This window comes from Neopsephotus bourkii, unplaced genomic scaffold (assembly GCF_033783945.1).
Source record: "Neopsephotus bourkii isolate Nb327-2 ecotype Australia unplaced genomic scaffold, CSIRO-AGI_Nbou_v1 NB_196, whole genome shotgun sequence".
Lineage (NCBI taxonomy): Eukaryota > Metazoa > Chordata > Aves > Psittaciformes > Psittacidae > Neopsephotus > Neopsephotus bourkii.
Window position 1 is genome coordinate 16,350,796 of NW_026900709.1, and position 20,409 is coordinate 16,371,204.

Consider the following 20,409-nt stretch of genomic DNA (forward strand, 5'->3'; position numbering starts at 1 on the left):
TCTACAGGTGAGAGACCAAATGTGGTGTGTAACATCCTTCCTTGAAACCACCTTGCATACCTTTGAACTGGATTACCTGAACTCACCTTTGAACTGGAAGACTGCACATATGATGTCAACTACATCAACTACAACAAATCTTCTGAAAAGATTTCTCACCTTTGTAAACAATCAACCAATAGCTGGTTGCTAGCAATGGGCAGATTTAGAGAAACTGTTATAAAGAATAAACCTGCAGGACACGCAAGGGAGCATGATATACTGGAAAACAATTAATCCTGTGGAATGTTCCAGGGAAACACATATCAACTGACAGATCTGAGGTATATTTGCAGTTCTGCACTGAAATTGATCAAGAGGTCCTCTGACAACAGACCAGGAAGCTGTAAATACACATAAATTCAAACTGAGCAGAATTGCACTAGGAACCTGAATAAGCAAAGAAAACCCTGCCTTCATTAACACAGCCGATCTCCCAAAGTGAGGGTTACTGAGAATGGGGTGCTTCTTGCCTTGGAAATGATGTAACCCCTGCTGAATTCCAAGAAGAGCAGTTTTGTTTCACAAGAGTACTACGTCACTGTACATCACTATGAATACCCCAGTAAGTACAATGAAAACCAAGAGAGGAAGATACATGGTGATGAACATGCAGAAGCATCCATTATGGGAACAGCATCAGCTTCAGGGCTTAACCAATTTACTTTACAGGATCCCTGATGCCCAGTTCTCTGTAGAAGCAGATGCCAGAAGTGTCCAAAGCCAAAGAGCCTATCTTGTTTGCTATGACTGAATAAACAGTGCAAGAGATTCTTCAGGTCATCTGAAGAAATTTTATGCAGTGCACACTGGAAGATAAAAGTGCTATTCTTTATGTTCCTATATTAAATTACAGATTTACAGGTGTGTACAGTATAGCCAAGCAAATACAGGAAAATTAAAAGGAAATTAAACTAGAAATTGATAATGACTTTTATATGGACATAAAAGGAGGCCCATGTGGGAAATAAAGTCTAAGCGACTGCCACGCAAATTTGTTTACAGCTGATGATACAGACACTGCTAAAAACATAAATTTAATCCCTGTCTCAGCAATTGCAAAGGATACTAAAAAGGAAACAACTTTACACGTCTTATCTGTTGAAGCAGACAAGAAAAGGACCCTGAGCATGCCTCAGATCTGTGGTGAGGTTTTGCTACTGTAGATGCTCGGGACACAAGGCAGTGCTAGTAACTACTTTTGACAGCACAGATTACATCTCTCACTGACACCACAGCAAATATGCATCTTTGCATTAGAAGTTAGATGGCTGAGAAATTTCAGCACATCTACACCCTACAAAATAGCAAACCATTCCGGAAAGAGGAGGAGGAGAGCAGGAGGCAGACTGGGCAATAACGAAGCCCAGTGAGTCATTGCAAGATGCTCATTAGCAGAAATGAGAAATTCACCCATGACTGCATCCAGAAAGACTGGTGATGGTACACTGAGATCTAGCAGAGGGAAGAAGTCTGGCAAAGGAAACAAGGAAACCAAGTTCCCAAAGAAAGAAGTCATCTTTTCCTTCCAGAGCAAAAGAAGAATGCCAGGACAGTTCTTCGTTTCTCCATGTCTCATATTTCATGTACAGTTAGGTAAAGTTTACCAGCAACATACAGCAACCTCCACTAAATCCTGTGCCCTGGTGATCTAAGGAGTCATATTTTTGACACATATTAGCACAATTACCACAAATGATACACTAAAGTTCCAGCCACAGTTACCTGACACAGCTTCATCCTTAGTACCACTCACACAAATAGGCCTATACTCGCCACATGAAATCTAAGCACCTAGCAATAATCTTCAGCAGAATATACAATGCCATAAGAAACTCTCATTTTGTATTTTCCATGCCTACTAGATTCAGTGTACACTCCATTAAAAATGTTACATGGCAGTCAACATGAAGGTAACACCACCCAACCTCCATTTTCTCATATACCAAGAGTTGCCTAAATTTAAATGCAAAGCTGTGATATGCACAACTGCTGCTTAAGACACGTGTACATGCACAAAGTCCAAAACTTTATACTCATCAAAATTTATTCATGATACAGAACTTGAAAAGTTAGATGAACAGCGGGGAGAAGAAAAGGGGAAAGAGCAGTCTGATTCCACCACACACACACATACACACACAGGTTTCAAGTATTTCAGATAACCTTAGCAGGAAAATAGAAAATGAAGACTTAAACACCTTGAAAAATTGAACTAAAGAATGACAGTGGATGGTGTAACTGACCTGCATGACTACCTCTCATACAGAAACCCCCTAAAGCACAGTTAACCCCCTCACATAATAAGCTTGACAGGAGGTCTCTACCATGCAAAATCCCATCTCCAAAGCAACTCCACACCTGAATGCAAGTACTGAACTGCAGCTCCCCTTACAAATGCAAGTACAATGTATTTCTCTGCTTCAGGATTCAAGGATTCAGGTACGAAAAGTGACACTGTTCTTCCTGGAAACTTTTGCCACAGGATTTGGACACAAAACAGATACTACTTTTGTTAGAATATCTTTAATTGCATTAAATGTGGATGCAAACCTTATGGGTACGCTTTCTTACATGCATTTTAATGACTCTGTGTGCCTGCATAAAATCTTTAAAAAAGAGAATTTAAACAAGTGAACCCATTATGTTATCAGTAAAGAAAAGGATGGATCTTGAATCACTGAAGTCTCCTATACATATTTTTAGTTTGTTTAAGCAGCCTGGGGGAAAAGGGGGAAGCTATTACAAAAATGAGCAAATTTTTACAATACCACAACACTCCCTCATGTCACTTAATGCCTGTTTTACATTTTCATTCAATGCACCAAGCTGAATATTTTCTGTCACTTGATGGCTGCTGCATCAGCTGAGCACATTTGAGAGCTCTGTGCATGCTCTGAGTTTTTACTAGAAATTACCAAATCTTTTTTGGCAAGCTGACTAAACCAAAACTTACTAATCCCTGGAGCTCAGGTTCCCTATAGTTTACCTTTATTTTTTATCACAGCAGCCTTCCAATATCTGAAAGGGGCCTACAGGTAGACAGAGAGGGACTCTTCATCAGAAACTATAGCAACAAGACAAGGGACAATGGGTTTAAACAGGGGAAGTTCATGCTGGATATAAGGAAGTTCTTTACAGTGAGGGTGGTGAGGCACTGGAACAGGTTACCCAAATAAGTGGTAAATGCTCCATCCCTGGCAGTGTTCAAGGCCAGGCTGGACAGAGTCTTGGGCAACACGGTCTACTGTGAGGAGTCCCTGCCCATGGTAGGGGTTTGGAACTAGATGATCTTAAGGCCCTTTCCAAACCCAAACCATTCTACGATTCCGTGATTATTAGTGATAGCATACTAGATAATATCTTCTTACTCAGTTACTTTAAAATTTGCTTAGGTCAAAATATTAAAGCTTAACCTTTCCCCTTAGGCATTAGTCTTTGCTTGTATCAATTCACACTGGGGGACATAGATTCCATATACAACATTCCAGAATAACAGCAGGTTTCACCACTAAAAAGCTGCTATGAATTAAGCAAAGCTATTTCAAAGCTTTTCTTCTCCATAAGATTACCAGCAGCCAGTATTTATAATTTTCAGTGACTTAAAATCTTATTTTTCAAGGATTCAAGTTTCCTATATTCCATTGACCAGCTAACCAGATAATCCAAATTTCTTTACCAGATAATGTGATTCTGCCTCTCTGCTCAGCCCTGCTGAGACATAACTGAGGCATACTGTACAATTCTAGGCTCACTTCTTACAAGAAAGACATGGTTGTAATGGAGAAAGCCCAGCAAAGGGCCATAAAAGTCACAGAAGAGGAGGCAAAAAGCACTGGGACTGTTTCAGCCTAGAGAAGGCTCGGAGGAATCTTATCAGAGTGTATAAACACATGACTGGGGGAGGAAGTAGCAAAGGCTTAACCAGACTCTTCTCAGTGGTGCCCAGTGACAGGGCAAGAGGAAATGAGCACAAATTAAATATATGAAGTATCACTTTAGAAAAAAGAAATTGCCCTTAATGAAATGGAAATAGCAGTATTACCCCACCATATCATCAGTCACATCCTGTAACGTCTTACTGGTATATACATATTTTAAATTACTCCAGAAAGTGATGCTCTCCCTTTCAAGGGTCACACTGAAATCAGTATAGCACAATGAAGGCATTAGGTAGCTTACTCTGTAGTTTACATCAATCTTAATTAGTAAGTGGCCTATTGGAATTACCAGAAATACGGTCACTTTCCCTACTACTCCCTCTCAGGTGGTCCCAGAATTTGTTGGGACTAATAACGACTATTTAAAACTTTTTTAACAGATTACTGTGGTATTATTGTTGCTATTTGTCCACATTTTCATATCGCATCCCAGCAAATCTCCTTTAAAAGGTTTCTATTCAAATGATAAAATGGTGATATTCTTGAAACACTAAATGGAACAGAGCATTCTTGGAATACTAGTCACCTATGTATTTTGTGACATATTTATGCTATGTTACTTTATATTTTAGACCTTTCTGACATGCTTGATTCTAAGCCTTCTATAATTCAGGTTATGATGCCAAATGACTTGGTATATGAATTAAAGTACTAAACAAGGAGAATTTGACCAGAGAATGGGATCACCTCTTGGGACAGAGACTAACGTAGGACAAAAGGACTTGCATCCTTTCAACTCACTCTGAAAGTACTTTTTACTTTTTGTGTTGCTTTGCTAGTTGCGAATGTTTGGCCACAATCTCCTATTAGTCCTAGTACTGCCATTTCCTTAAAAACTGGCACTGTAACATAGGAAAAAAAGTCAGCAGTGTGGATTCAGAACATCAATCAATAATAAGTAAAACCACTACATAACCAAGTATTGTCATGAGTGTGAGCATTCACATTTTTAGTAAATTACACAGATACTGGGATTCTTGCCCAACTCACTAGTTAACTTTGTTCCTAAAACATCCATACAGAGCTCCATTCCCTTTAAGACCTTTATAATCAAGTTCTGTAAATTGGAATGTTTAAAAACAGGGAAACACATACTCATGGATGTGTATTCATTACGTGTAGTCATAGGGAAAGAATACTTCAGTTAGGGTAATCCTTTTTTACATAGTATTCTACAAACACTGACAACTGCAATCAACTTAGTTAGAAGAGATGGTATAGTTAAGAGAAATAAAAGAAACCCCTCTTGTTGATACCAAGACACTGCCACTGGATTCAATTACTTCAAATTTGTACAATATGACCAAATATCAGCAAACATTTTAAAACTGTCATTTGGGGGGGGCCCCCCCCCGGGGCAGAAGGCACATTTTTAAGCAAGCAAAATAGTTTGTAGTTTTAAGTTTTCAGATCTCTTCAGTCCTATTCCCTACTCTCATGTGTAAATCTCTACCTTGCTGCAACTCCTTTTAGAAAAGAACCTCACTTCCTTGTTACATTCCTTTGGTGTAATATTCTTTAGTCCATCAAAATTAAGGAGGACCTATAATGGAACTGCATCCTTTAAGTAAAAAAACATATTCAAATTCACTTGCAATAGTCAGTAAAATTATTGTTCCAAAATGGAATGACCTAAACACACACTTCCTCAGGTAAGCATTCTTCACCAATTTTCCTCTGTAAACACAGTTTCTATCCTAACCACGCCGCAATGGATGCTTATTGCACAATTTGGAGATTATTATCAATGATACATTTCAGAAACATGCATAGAACAGTTTGCAGAATTAATATAAATGATGAAATGGAGTCCAGGATAAGCACATGACATACTGCTATAGCTTCCAGTTATGCAAAATTCCACAGAGACCTAATTATTTTAAATGAGCAAAGGAGAATTCAGAAACAACTTCAAAATGCATGTAAGTCAAGCTTTTAAATTACACTTGAATGAAGAAAACAAAAAAAGCTAGGGGGAAGGTTCGTCCTAATAAAAAGTCCATAAATACCCTGCAAAGCACCAAAATACCATGAAACCAATACTTTCAGGAATTTCATTCCAATGCCAAGGAACAGAATGTACTCATTGTGACTAATACATTAAAATACTGAAAATAAATTCTAACAGATTAAAAAGATCTTGTAGCAAGTGAAAGGTATAGTTAAATCATTCCAAATCTAATCAAGCTTAATAGCAGGGCAGTCTTTCTCCATTATTAAGAACCTAAGCTGCATAAGTACACTGGGAAACTATAAATTATGGCTAACAAAAGCAATACAACACTTTTTTACAAATATGATTTTAATTAAAAATGAAAAGACAGCCTTTTTTACTGAAGCGATTTGTTGCACATTCTTAAGTTTGGTCTTCTGTGGTCTCCCACACACGTATATTTCCAGCAGAATGTTGTTAAATGGGGGTGAAACCAGAATACAGTTTTAAATGCAAAATCAAATCCACGTTTTACATGTTTACATTTCTGTGGGGAAATATGAAAATATTTTTAAATCCTGATCACTTAATCCTGTGCTTTGAGGTCAGGAATTATCACTCACCCCTGCCAATCTGCAGTCCAGTTTTATGTGAAAATTGTTGTTCTACAAGGGTAAAGCAAGTGACAGAAAAATTGCACACCACTTTCAGGCTTCCGTGGAGCTTTCGAAACACATGGCCAAACACGTTGCCATGGTAATGTTCTGCAAATACATCTAGAATTTCTTAAGATGGAGCTGAATATCACTGTTTTAAAATAAACTTCTACAAATTTAAACATAATTGCTCTATGATATATTCAAGGGAAGCAATGGCTATTACCTAGCATTTATAACACCTAAAGCTGTAACAGAATCTCCAATTACATTTTGTGCCCCACACACGAAATTAGGCCACTATCTTCCTATGTAAAATACCCACGTCCCTGGAGTTCTGTGCACTCCGACTGTCCTATCCATCACCACAACACATTCGCAGATACTTTTGTATCAGCCATGCAATAAAGTTGGCAACAGTTAAAAACAAAAAGGATAAGACATGCTTAAGTAAAATGAATTTGGTTTTAAACAACATTCTAAATATTTAAGTTACTCACCTTCTCATTTACAACCCATTACTATTAGTTTGTGTCCCCGAGTGTAACAATTAAAAAGAGAGGCGTTATCTTGCCAAACTTCCACTGTTATGCCCAGTGAGCTATTTTTAAACTGATCTGAAATGAAGCAAAAAAGAAAAAAATCCTACTACTGCAAAATACAAAAAAAAAAAAAAAAAAGCAAGATCTGTGCCTGCAGAATAGCTCAGCCCTGTTACACAATGTGATACATTGTTTTAAATAACCTGCCACTGTAGGTAAACAGTTGCCTTATACTGCATTACATACCACAAACACACACATTCACTATAGCTTTGTGTGCCATGTACAGATAAAGCAAAGTAAAAATGCAATGCAATCTTGTGATTTTACTTTACAGCAAAGGTATAACCTTTACCCTGAATTAGTTAAATCATATTCACAATAAAAACAGGTTGAAAAAATGTATGGAATAACCTTACATTGTTCAAATAGCAATTAACAACACATCAGATTTCCAAGATATACATTGCTCTGCTTATGTAAACAGTCTACCCGACAAATCCTGTAGCAAATCAGAACATGAAACAATTACACAAACAAAGAGATTGTAAATGACCTAAAACTGCAAAACAAACCCTTGTGTTAAAAATATTAGAATAAACTGTAAGGTCATACCTGATGACTTAGAGACTGTAATGTCTCACCGGTTCCAAGCTGCATGACCTTTCTATTTCCAGAGACCCCCAAAAATTGCATTTCCTGTCTTACAGAAGTACATCACAGACCCATCTACCTTTCGAAATCTTCAGGGCTAGTGAAGAAAGCCATTCTGTCCACCAGTAAGTGCTCGAGTCATTACCCTCAAGATATCAGATCTTAAATATAGTTCCCTCCGTGCGATTACAGACATCCAGTAGTCAAGGAGGCTGACACAGCTATATCACTGATGCTGCTAATGCCATCTGAAAACAGTAAGCTTACTGCTTAAAGCAATCCTGCATCATCCAAACAGAACAAGCCACATCCTTCAACTCCTCACTTGCGTTTTTTATAAAATCTAGCGCTGCCATTATAGATTTTGTTTTCATCTGTGGTCAGCTAAAGGAGAAATTACATATTATGCAACCAGCTTTGCATTAACAAAAGAAAAACAGCAGATGAAGTGACATATCGAGGTTATCACATTTTGCTTGCATGACCACTCCTCAACAAGCACTATCACTATTCAGAAGCAGCATCACAATCTGATCCAAAGGAAAATTACCAGAAAGAAATTATAAACAATTCAGAGGCAGCAAGGCATTTAAATACCTTTGTGGCACTAAAACAGCTATTTTATGCAGCCTTACGAATCCTAAATTAAAAACATTGCTTGCCTAAGAATTTTTAGTGTTTATTTTCAAATAAATTGCATGATCACTGCATTGTTTCCATTACTCCCTGCTAGCAGCCAGAAAACAGCATGCCTTGAGAATGTGCCAGTATTATGACAGCAAAAATGTGTTTTGATATCAAACAAAACAATCATGCATGGCTCTTTTCTGATACAAGAGACCTTTCAAGCTAACAAATGTATAGTATTCTCCTTAGTCATTTTTAAATTATTAAGATTACAAAGTAATAACCAGATTTTTATTAAAACACATACTTTATGTAAATTAATTATCATAAATCACTATTTATGTTTATTGTTGCTATTATTATGGCAACAAATTTATGCCAACAAAAACTTCACAGGACTAAGATAAAACAGTCCCACCAACAAAATGGAAAAAGTTATCATTTAACAATTCCTCTGCATTCCAGACCCACAGAAAATTTACTGATGTTCATGCACTGAGAAAGTCCTATTGAGGCACTCAGTCCATACCCTTAAACTCAGAGGAACATCCCCTGAACACATATTGAAATATATTGCTACTGGTCAAATTTTACAGACAAATAAAACTTGAAGGAAAAAGATCTTCCTGATATAACTACAGCTTGCATGTTATTCAAATGATTCTGGATGTCCTTCTTTACTTCGAAATATAAGCAGAAGCTGAATCTAGAAGTAAATGGTTCTAAATTAATTCACCCAGATCCTATTCTGTTAGTTTAACATTATTATTATACAGTTGTAGTAGCTGGTCTTTTGAGTAACTTAATCAAATTTGTCTTATAGTCATTCACATTATGGCACTTATAAAAGCAAACTGGTCTCATCCATGAATATCACAGATTTTCCCTTTGAGAGAGAAACTGCCTGCCATCAATTTTTAATCGATTCACTTTATACAGCGTGCAACCGCCTCACCTACAGGGAAAAGGAACTCAGCCACACATTCACAGAGGGTCTCCAGTGACATGTCCAGCAACCCAGCAGAGGCTAGCCACTGAAGCCTGAGGAAGCTTTGAAGTACAGTAGGAAATCAGATCAAGCCAGACTAGATGCTGCTTTTCATATTTTCCAGAAAAGTTAATCTTGAGACCCAACTACTTGACTTCGTCCTCTTACATCAGCTGATAATGGCAGTCAGGGTGCCACTTTTTATATAGTGAATGCTCATTGTGAAAGCTGCCACTTTTAAAGCTTTTTCCATAAAAACTCATGAATTCACTTTCAACCTGGAAAACAGTACCAAATCTATGTGGACAGGATATAAATGCATAAACATAAGGAGACAAAAGGCCCTTTAAAAACTGGAAAAGGAGTGATTCAGCAGTAAAAGAAGGAGAAAATATATTTCCCTACATCAGTATTAAACAAGAGTATCTCCCAGGGTAATATTTTTATTTCCAAAGATAATTTTATAAAAGATAATAATACACCAGCATTAAATATTAATTATTCCTATGCAAACATGCAGTTCTGTAACAGTATATTCTGATCAGTAGCTACTTACAACTACGTAAGGGAGTACAACCTTGTATCTGTAAGTTGCTGGTAATCACTTCCAAGTCCCCACAAACCACCGAGCTAGAATATAAAGGCTAGGAAGATGGTAAGAAGTGACCACAGAAAAAATGTATTTTGCCAAGACACCTTTCATAAATAATACGCATGCTATCTCTGTGCAAATCTTGAGCTATATATCTCCACCCAAAGAGTGAAAAACACAGAACTAGGAACTTTAGCCACAGCTGCCAGAAACATCACTTATGTAGTTTCTGCTCACAAAGAATGCATGATCTCTGCCTAGCTGGACATTGGAAAAATTCACAGTATCATAGAATACTTAGAGTGGGAAAGGACCTTAAGATCATCTAAAATCAATTCAAGAGCTAGCAGAAGATAAGACAAAAGACTATTTTCCTGAGTTAGGTTCAGATCTCAGTACAGATTATAAATGCACTCAGAAATAAACAGCAGTATGATTATAATAATATTTCAATTATATTATCCCAACTAGGGGAATCTTCTCCCAGAAGTTATACGATGTCTTTGCTCATGTCAATACAATTACTCTTTTGCAAAAGTGAAAATTTTAACATTTCATTAGAAATGTTAAGAGAGATGGTATAAATACAATATTATTCTATACAGTATAGTTATTTACTCTGAGAGACGTTCAAAGCAAGAATATGGTAATCCATTCCCTTCAGAATATCAACAGGTACCACTTTACAGCATACAAAAGTATTAGTCTCAAATACAGTTCACTTTTATTTCCTTTTATGATTTCCCCCCCCAGGAAAAAAAGGGGGAAAAAAATCTAGAAAGAGAGAAAAGAACAAATTCAGACTTCCTGTGGATTATGTAAGGTGAAATAATGGTCACTTCGAGTCTATTATGAATCAGCTTCACATCAAAAAACTTGACCTATGCAATAAGTGAGCTAACAACAGAAGCTTTGTCAATCAACTTTTTAATTTAAAGTCATGTTTGCTGGTGATGGAGAACTCTTGAGATCAGTGAAAGGTATTACAGATTGTAAAAGTAAGGCAAGATGACATAGTGCTGTACCAAAAGAGCTGGAAGAACAATACTAACACATATTCCTTGGCATCATTAATAATACAAAAAAATCATTCTGGGTTCACTCAAAAATTTCTGATATTGGAAATCGCTGCTCATATGAGGAACAGAACATCACCAGGAAGACATGGATTACCTTCAGGAAAATTGGGGTGAAATTTAATAATGTGAAATGCAAAGATGTGAACTGACTATTAAGTTTCTGCTAAGAATTGAGAGCTCAGCAGCTGAAAATTACAGTGGATGAAACTGTGGGGACAAAGCTGATCACAAAGTAATTATGAGCTACCAATATGATGTCCCTATGGAAATGGAATGAAATTTTAAAATTATCAGGGAAGATATTTCTAGCAAACAGACATCAGCATTAATGCAGTAACACGAAGCTCTATTAAAATCCTACTATTCTTGATTCTCAGCATCTACACCTAGAAAAGGAATTTAAACTGCAAGAGATAAAGGCTTCTACAATGGTCAGGGAAATTCTGAGAGGAAACTGAAAACATTTGCTTTGTTGAGTTTAACAAAAAAAAGACCAAGGGGAGATTGCTGTAGGTGTCAAAGTCAAGACGCCAAGGAAAAAGAAATAATATTAATGTAAAGGAAAAATCCTGGAACAAGCACAAATCCATACAAAGCTGTCATTAATGTTTGGTGGGTTTTACACTATAAGAAGTTGAAGTTCTGCAAGAGCAGGAAATCAAAATGAAAGAGCAAAAGTGCGTCTCTCATTAATATACTTCTAGAGACAATCATGAAAACACAGACAATTGAAGAAAAAAAGCAGAAACTTAAGGTACAGCAGAACTGGTACCAAGGGCAGGACCTAAGGAAAATGGGCAGATTGCCCTGGTGCTCAACAATGATTGGAAATAAATTTGTAACTCTGAATAAAAAAGAAAAACAAAACAAAACAACCAACCAAAAAAAAAAAAAACACCCCACAACTTGGTAACAGTTGGTTTCTCCTGTACTAAAAACACTGAGCTTTTGTCTCAATATGTAGAATGGTATTAACAATATAAATAGCTCAGCAATTTCTTTTAAGCAAAATAGTTCATCGGTTCTTAAATTTCATCTGACTGCTCAGATCAACACAGATTAAAAAATATCTTTGTACTTGAGTGGAATAAGCTCAAAAGTAACTACTGATAGCCCATTCCCCTTTAATCCTAATGACAGGACTGTTTCTATTACCTCTCTGTAGTCTACCTCTGTACCTCTTATTTAATTATCCCACAAAATTATTGAAGTTTTTTTTTTTTGTTATGAAGTGTAAATACCCCTCTCTAGGCAAACAGCAAAACCATTTAGAAAATATAAGCTTAGATTTATTAACTCACTAAAAACTTGCTATGTTTTATGTACATATTTACTACGTTCTCACAAATGAGGTACTGCTCCAACACTGTTCTTCTGTGATTAGTTCAACAGGCATTACATAAATCTAATCAGGTCATCTGTGGATAACCACAACTGTGGTTAAAGGAAACTCAAAACCTCTTTAAAACAAAATAGGAAACAAGCAAAGGCAGATCTGAACCACGGCTACATAGCCAGAACCTGAAATGAACTGCTTGCTTCCAATTCTTCAGTATCAAAACCTGCTTTTCTAAATATCCTACTGTCAATAGTGTTGTATCCTAGCATTAGAACTCATGTTGTATCACAGGCCAAACCCTGTTGATCCACATCACTGCATTACATGTTGCCGACAAATTAAACGTATAATAACGTTTTTTAAACAATGAAAAGAAAGAACTATTTCTATCCAGTATTTTACCTTCAAAATCAACTTCAAAATGCCTGGCATACCATTTCCCAGAAGATAATGAAGACATCTTTTTCTCAGACTGCTGAGAGGCAATTCTGTACTTAGAGTGTATATAAAAGATGGCTCCTTATAGAATCACAGAATAGTCTGGGTTGGAAGGGACCTTCAAAGGTCATCTAGTCCAACCCCCTGCAATGAGCAGGGACATCTTCAACTAGATCAGATTGCCCAGAAACACATCCAGCCTGCCTTGAATGTCTCCAGGGATGGCAGATCCACCACCTCTCTGGGAAACCTGTGCCAGTATTTTACCGCCCTCACTGCAAAAAACTTCTTCCTCACATCCAGCCTGAACCTCCCCTCTTTTAGTTTAAAACCATTACTTCTCATCCTATTGCAACAGGACGTGCTAAAAAGTCTCTCCCCTTTTAAGAACTGAAATGGCACAATAAGGTGTCCCTGGAGTCTCCCCTTCTCAAGGCTAAACAGCTCCAGCTCTCTCAGAATTTCCTTCTAAGAAAGGTGTTCCAGCTCTGATCATTTTTGTGGCACTCTGCTGGACCCTCTCCAACAAGTCCATGTCTTTTCTGTTCTGAAGACTCCAGAGCTGAATGCAGTACTCCAGGTGGGGGTCTCACCAGAGCAGAGGGGCAGAATCGCCTCCCTTGACCTTACATTTGCTCTTGGAAAAATACAGAATATAGAGACTACAACATATTCTAAAAGTTTGCAGTCATGGATTTATTTTCCTAGCAAAACTATATTTACGTAAATCATGTATTCTAATAAATTATATGTAAAATCAATTGAAATTATAAATTTTATGCGTGTCTAGAAGGTAAACAGGTCCTATGTTAAATGGCCACGCCTTCATTTTCTGACTTTAAAGAAGGCAAAGCTTTCCACCTTTTTAAGCATTTAAGCAGTACTGTAACACATGCCACGTCTGGGAAACCCCTTGTCCTTTTATTCACTAAGGACATGGCTGACTAAGGGCCTAACTTGCCATCACTGGGGATGCTAAAATTGACTACAGGAAAATATTTTCACCTTCCATCCTGAAGATGGAATTTGGATGTGCTTGTACAGCACAACAGAAATTTTTTTTCCTGATAAACGAAGAAATAAAATTTTAACAAAAAAAATCTGGAATCCTTTAACAAAGCAAGTACTTCCACTATTTTTACAGACAGAACTGTGCTGCTGTGGGTATCTCTCAAATATGTAATTTCAGTAATGAAATTGCAGCCTAGTTAGATTGCACACCTCATAGGTTGCCTTCTTTTGATCCTTTTCATCTCTCTTGTCCCTGAAGAGGAATAAAAAAATTCTTAAGAAAATTTTGTCAGTTCTCTAATCCCTACCTTCTCATCCGCTTCAGAATAGATCTGAGTTTTCTAAATATTTTGCATTGAAAAGATCTCTTTCAAATAAGAGAAATGTTAAAATTTGACATATAATTACCATTATCCTCTCTGCTAGCAGAAAATTATGGCAAAACGCCAACTTGCTTGTCTGCTACAGATAAGACATTTCCAAGCTTCCATCCTTCCCTTTAGAGAAAACAGAAGGGGAAGACCAGCCAGGAGAAAGCCTCCCCTGTCAGCTGATCCTGTAAGAAATAAAATTAATATTCTCCTAGCAGAAATCATTTTCCTCTGAGCCTGAGGTAAATGATATGCCTTACCATATGCTATGATGGTCCTTTCAAGAATGACAAATTTGATGAATTTTTCCTGGATGGTCTTTCTCTCATCCAATCTCTTCTCATCACCTCCAGCTTCTGCTGCAGGCAAACTCTCAAGAGGCATAAATCAGCATAGCATCGCCAAATTATATAACTTCTACCCAGTGAGGATTTAGCCACTTCTATTTCAGATTTAGCACCAAAAAAATGCCTGTGCATTCTTCAGTAATCTTTTCGATCTGTGTAGAGCTTTTGAAAATTACCTTGACGCATTGCTGAGCTTTGACATCGATACGCCCATTGTGAGCAAAGAACTAAGTCATTTTTCTTAAAGGAAGAAGTCTGAGATGTCAAATTATATCATATTCAGAACTAGCACTAAATCAGACAAAACTCTGCTGCAGTCCAAACAATGGGGAAAAGGACAAAAGCAGGTTTCAGACAAGTTCCTCTACTGTATGTAAAAATATAAGCATACTATACTTCTACACAAACTCACCCTCCTCATTAATTTATCTATACTTCTAAGCAATCAGAATGTATGAATACCTTTACGAATCCCCAGGTACCAGTTTATTTGCACATCATTTGTACACCACGGTCCTTTCAAAGTTTTATCAATAGACAGGCAACATAGATATAAACACAGATATTTTAAAAATCCACCCATGCATACACTCCTTCGCTATAAAACATACTGATTCTAAAGGAGAATGATAATAAATAAAGATTAATTCTAGCCAATATTATTCAGTCAAAGCGCATACAAAAATAAATTTGCTGGAGACATCACTTACTCCAAAATTTTCCAGGCTGCTTTAAATGCTTATTTCAATCATGAAAAACAAGTGGGTTCACATGCTTAAGTATCAGAGCATAAACCTAACATTGGTCCTATGCAAAATACCCTTTGGAGTCTTAGAAGATTGCAATATGGGATGAGAATTTCAAAGGTTGTGAAGGAAAGCCACTGCTTTGAAGGAAAGCTATGGGAAAAGAGCTGTTACACCAGTATATTTTAGGATTGGGTTAGTTAGTAGTCTTGACAAAAAACATATGACAGGAAGAAAGCAAGACAGTAAAGAGTGCTTTATAAATGCAATTTATCACATAAATATGTAATATATCAGACAGATTATTACCTAATTTTATCATCCCTACAGCTAAAAAAATAGTAATAAATAAAATGATCAAGCACCCTATTCCAAAATCAATTCTGAGACGTGAGCTCTGAAGAAAACATTTGTTTTCTTGCAAGCTTAAAATGGTGCACACAGACAGCAAGCAGACTAAGATTAACTGCATCAGCTCTGCCTTGTTATCCTCTTTCTAGGAGGGGGACACAGAAAAGCTACTGAAGCAACACACCTCACTAAAAGCTACACATCTTTTTTATGACTTTGCAAGGGCAGGCATCCACAGCCTAAATAGGCACTGGGTTAGAGGGAGCCTCCCTCTGGTTGATGTAGGAAGAACACAGAAAGGGGTAAAGAAAGAAAAGTCACCCCAAACAAGGAGCAGGCCCCAAAGCTCATGTTGGGATGCTACAGATTAAATTATAAAATTAGAGATACAAACTACATAAACTAGACAAAATCATACATACTGATGTATAAAAATGGGGAAGAAGGTATCTATTTCTAGAACAATTCAAAATGCTCTAAAAATCTAACTGCCCATGTACTTTTTTTTTTTTTAATATTTAAAACACAATTTTACACCCAATAACACAAGGACATATATCAAAATGTTTAGATCTCAAAAAAAAAAAAAAAGTCAATGATTGCTTCAAAGATAAAAACTGGGATGAAATACCCAGCGGAACACGCAGAATCTCCCACAGGAGCATCAAAACTCAGATTCTGCCAGCTTTTATATTTAAACTGCCCTTCAGCCAAGTATTTCAGTGCAAAGCACTTGTGAAAGAGTAAAAGTTTAAAGGACAAAGAAAGATAAAAGAACACCAAAATGAAGAAAATGTAATACTTAGACGCATTCCAGTAAAAGGGACTTCACCAGTTTTGAAGGGGGTTTGGTGATTGCATATATGCTTGCCTTACTATGATAAGAAATGGTTAGAAGAAATAATAATAATAGTAAGAAGAAGAAGTCACCAATTCTTGTGAATACTAGTTCTATTAAACACTGTTTCCCACTGTAAGTAAAGAGAATATTGCAAGCACCAGAGTGAAATTAGAATACCTGAAGTGCAACAGCACATCCTCTGGAATAGCTTCATTGTAAAGATTCTTAAATAAAAATATTAACTATGGTGCTATGTAGCCATTAACTCTGGGTTGGGGTTTTTTGTTTGTTTGTCTGGGGTTTTTTTTTTGCCAAAGGTGCAAAGACTTTTATTTCTGTGATTCTTCGTAGTCATTCTCTCTTAGGTATATATATATACACACACATCACATATACACACATGAGGACAGTGAAGCGTTTCTCATCCTATACTACTGCATGAACTTGGCCTGCCTGACAGTAGCTACTGTTTGACAGTCTAAAACTTAAGTGATCAAATCTATCATGGTTAAATATATCCAGGATAATAAACCTCCCCTTTGTCCTGAAAGACATATTCAGCCACAGCCATCTCCACCTTTTCTTTTTCCTCTCCTGCAGAGAGGGAGAAAACCAGTGATGGGACCACCTCCCCAGAGAGTGACAGCAGACAGACAAAAGATTCCTGAATTAGCCAATTTCTTTCCAACTCTCATCTCCCTCCAGTGATCATCAGCAGAACCACAACACACATCCACCACCAGCACAGCCCTGTTTCAGGCCTCGTAGCAGCTCTCTAGAAGACTTAATGATTTCTAAATTGGTGGTAAATAAAACAGGTGAGTTCGGAAGGCTAAGTGAGAAAGAAAAGATGTCAGTCAGTTCTGCAAGAAGCAGACATTACATAATCTCCACTGCTCAAAACCTTTTTAAAACTTTCTCTTAGGTTACAGCTGTGAGCCAATTTCCAAGCAAATTTCAGGGAAAAGGGTAGCTATAAAGCAAAGACATTCTCACAAGACAGTTGTCTAGCAGCCTCATTGAACTCCTCAGAGGGTACATGGCTTCAGCCTCTGCTAATTCCAACGTTTTGAAAGACTACCAGATGTACTTAGACCAGAAGCTGATCACCGAGTTCTCAGACCAGACTCAGGAACTATATGAAGGCCCATAGCAACACCATATTTGCATTGATAAGAAGATTTGACATCAGTCCATCAGAGAAATATTCAGTGACAGGATTTCCACCCTCACTCTCATTCTCCACATCCTCTTTAAAATCCATGTCACTGAGGCATAAAAAACACTCATTATTCAGAAAAATGTTTCAAAGTTTGATACAAAAATGTTATGCTATTTTCTCTTTGTTAGAAGAAACACAGATACCCAATACCGTGAAATTCACATAAGTACACTGTTAAAAACTGACTTTGAACTATGTCACCTGGAGAACAGTCTCAAATGGGAAGCAGCACTAGCTTTACTCTGGGACTTGCAAAACTCAGCTGGATAAAATGGTGTAGATCTCCTGCACAAAGCAGCCTTTTATTATCAATACACTAGAAAATTGTACCTAGTGTCACACTTCATGACTTGTTTAGCCATATCATGCCATATACTGTAATCTCAAGTACCAGGAAACTTAAAATACCTTACAAGACCAACACCACCAACTGAGATAACTCTTAAAATTGCTTTAGTTCTTGGATTAGCTTAAGGGACAAAGTCTTTTAGGTAAAAATAATAAATACATTTTAGTATGAAAAAACATTTAGGAAGCTAATGCAAATTGTAACTGTCTGCTGTTTGCAATTTTGTAACAAGATAACATCATGAAGACATTAGTCACAGTAGCATTGAATATTGTAATTATCACGCCTGTTTCATGTAAGCTATTTGAATTCTAATCTATGACCTCCAAGTTTTAATTTATTTCTACTTTTATTATGCAAAACCAAAGGTTAAGGAAATGGTAAAGGATACATTCACTAATTTGAACAGTTTTCAGACAAGTTACTAAAAGTTAGGGTTTTCAGAAGTGAAGCAGAAGATGTGAAAAAAACACATGAAGATTTAAGTTAGTTCTAAATAGCTGGAATCCTAATTTCATTAAATACATGTAAGGAATAATATTTTTGTTAGTTCCTCCCAAATCTATTTTTCAAGAACTTCTTGACTGCCTTTCAAGATAATATATGGTGCCACAAATTCCACTTCAGATATATTTCAAGAATTACTGTGTTATTTCAATAGCCTGATTATTCTCAAATCCCTATATACTACCTCTACATAATGATTCTTCATCAAGCCATCAACCCAATTTTTATTTTAAGGATAAGTTCTGCAGTGTAACGTACTCCGTGTTGTGTGCAAACTCAAAGGAGAACAATATGGAAAAGGAGAATGATGAATAGAATCATTCAAATTTGCTATTTTACACACATTTCTAGTAAAAATTTTGAACATTTCACCTATCTACAGCATTTTCCAATTGCTGGCCAGAGACAATGTAAATCTCAATTACAGCCTCTGCCTTAACCTACAAAGAATACAAGTGTATTTTGAAAACAGATATATGGCAGCCAGCACTCTGGTAGTAAGGTGATGAGACACCTGTAATGAATAGGAACTTAGCTGAGTGTTGATTCCCACTTGTGACTAAGAGACATACCAAAGTACATTTTTTGTCAAAGTGTATTTGGTAGAGTGTATGTCAGGAAAACACAGGCGTGCATTTGTTCCGACTTTCATACTTGGTCACACCAGGGTGCCAGGCCAACACTCTTGGTGTGGGCAACAGTGAGATCATGAGAAACTGGCATGACCCAATCACAGAGCTGACATAAATCCCATTATTATTCTAAGAGTATAAAAGCAGGACCCTCTTGCAGCCAAATCCAAAGCCTCACCTATGGGTGGAAGCACCATGTAGGAATTTTCCCAGCTACCTGAGATTCCTGGTATTGGCTGCAACGGGGTTTCCCAGCCTGAAGTGTGGGCCTGGATGATGATTAGGTGGTAACTGGTGATGTATTTCTTCTTAATCTCTGTTCTCTCTATACAGTAACAATTTGATGCACTGCTGATTTTCTTCTGTGCTGTACATATATATATATCTGATTCACTTTACTGTACTTATTTACTATATATACATAAAGATATATACCTGATTCGCATTAGTGTACTTATTCGCTTTAGAGTGCTTGTTTAAATAAACTGCGCATGTTACGTGCTAGTTTGTGGTCATTTTATTAAGTACCCTGCCTGTTTGCAGAACAACACCTGTATTGTTTCATAAATTCTTTCTCATTACTAAAGTTCTTGCACAATTCATGCAAAAGCCAGTTTACCATAAATCATATTAAACACCACAGCTACAAAATGACTATCCCTATAACTAACTCATTCAAGAAAGTAATTAGCAACAAAAGATTACAAAACTCATTCGATAGCAGGAGAAATATTTAGAATAAATGCAATAGAAATAAGTCATGTTAATGTAAAAAAAAAAAGTACTTTGCATTATGAGCTAAGTAAAGCAGTTCAGACTATATCATATACAGGAAATTCTCATAAATGTTTCATTTTTTTTTAATTACTTTCTGACTTCACTCACCCTCCAGAAGTCAATAGACCATAGGCTTATATTCTAACTCATCCTTGACAAGGAAGAGACAAAAGTAGCTGGGGAAACCAAATCAGCATGTGAATTTAAGGTAGTATTGTAAGTGGGTCTGTTGCCTCTTTCTCGCCTTGAAAAGCAAAAAATGCCTTTCACCATTAAGAGAAACCGAATTTGTCTAACTTGAAGAAATGAGTTCTTTATTCAAACAGATGCTCATACATTCACCTTATTACCTCTCCCAAAAATATAATGCCTAAAAAGGCATTTTAAATAAAAATCTGAAACTCTCATTCCTAGCACCATCATAATG

General features: G+C 36.7%; 1 protein-coding gene across 7 annotated transcripts in view; it reads right to left on the bottom strand.

Annotated features, from left to right (window-relative positions):
• Window positions 1-20,409, bottom strand: part of SLC4A10 (solute carrier family 4 member 10) — a 149,861-nt gene that overhangs the window by 106,684 nt on the left and 22,768 nt on the right. For 3 of the 7 annotated variants that reach the window (XR_009724015.1, XM_061344119.1, XM_061344111.1), the window contains exon 1: window positions 7,727-8,154. The exons of 2 other annotated variants lie outside the window; for them this stretch is intronic. Coding sequence is in view for 3 of the 5 variants with exons in the window: in XM_061344119.1 (XP_061200103.1) it covers window positions 7,727-7,807 (81 nt within the window). In the remaining 2 variants the exon portion in view is untranslated. Of the gene's footprint in view, window positions 1-7,726; window positions 8,155-20,409 lie in introns of those variants that run through there. 2 more of the 7 variants (XM_061344137.1, XM_061344151.1) reach the window with 2 other exon arrangements.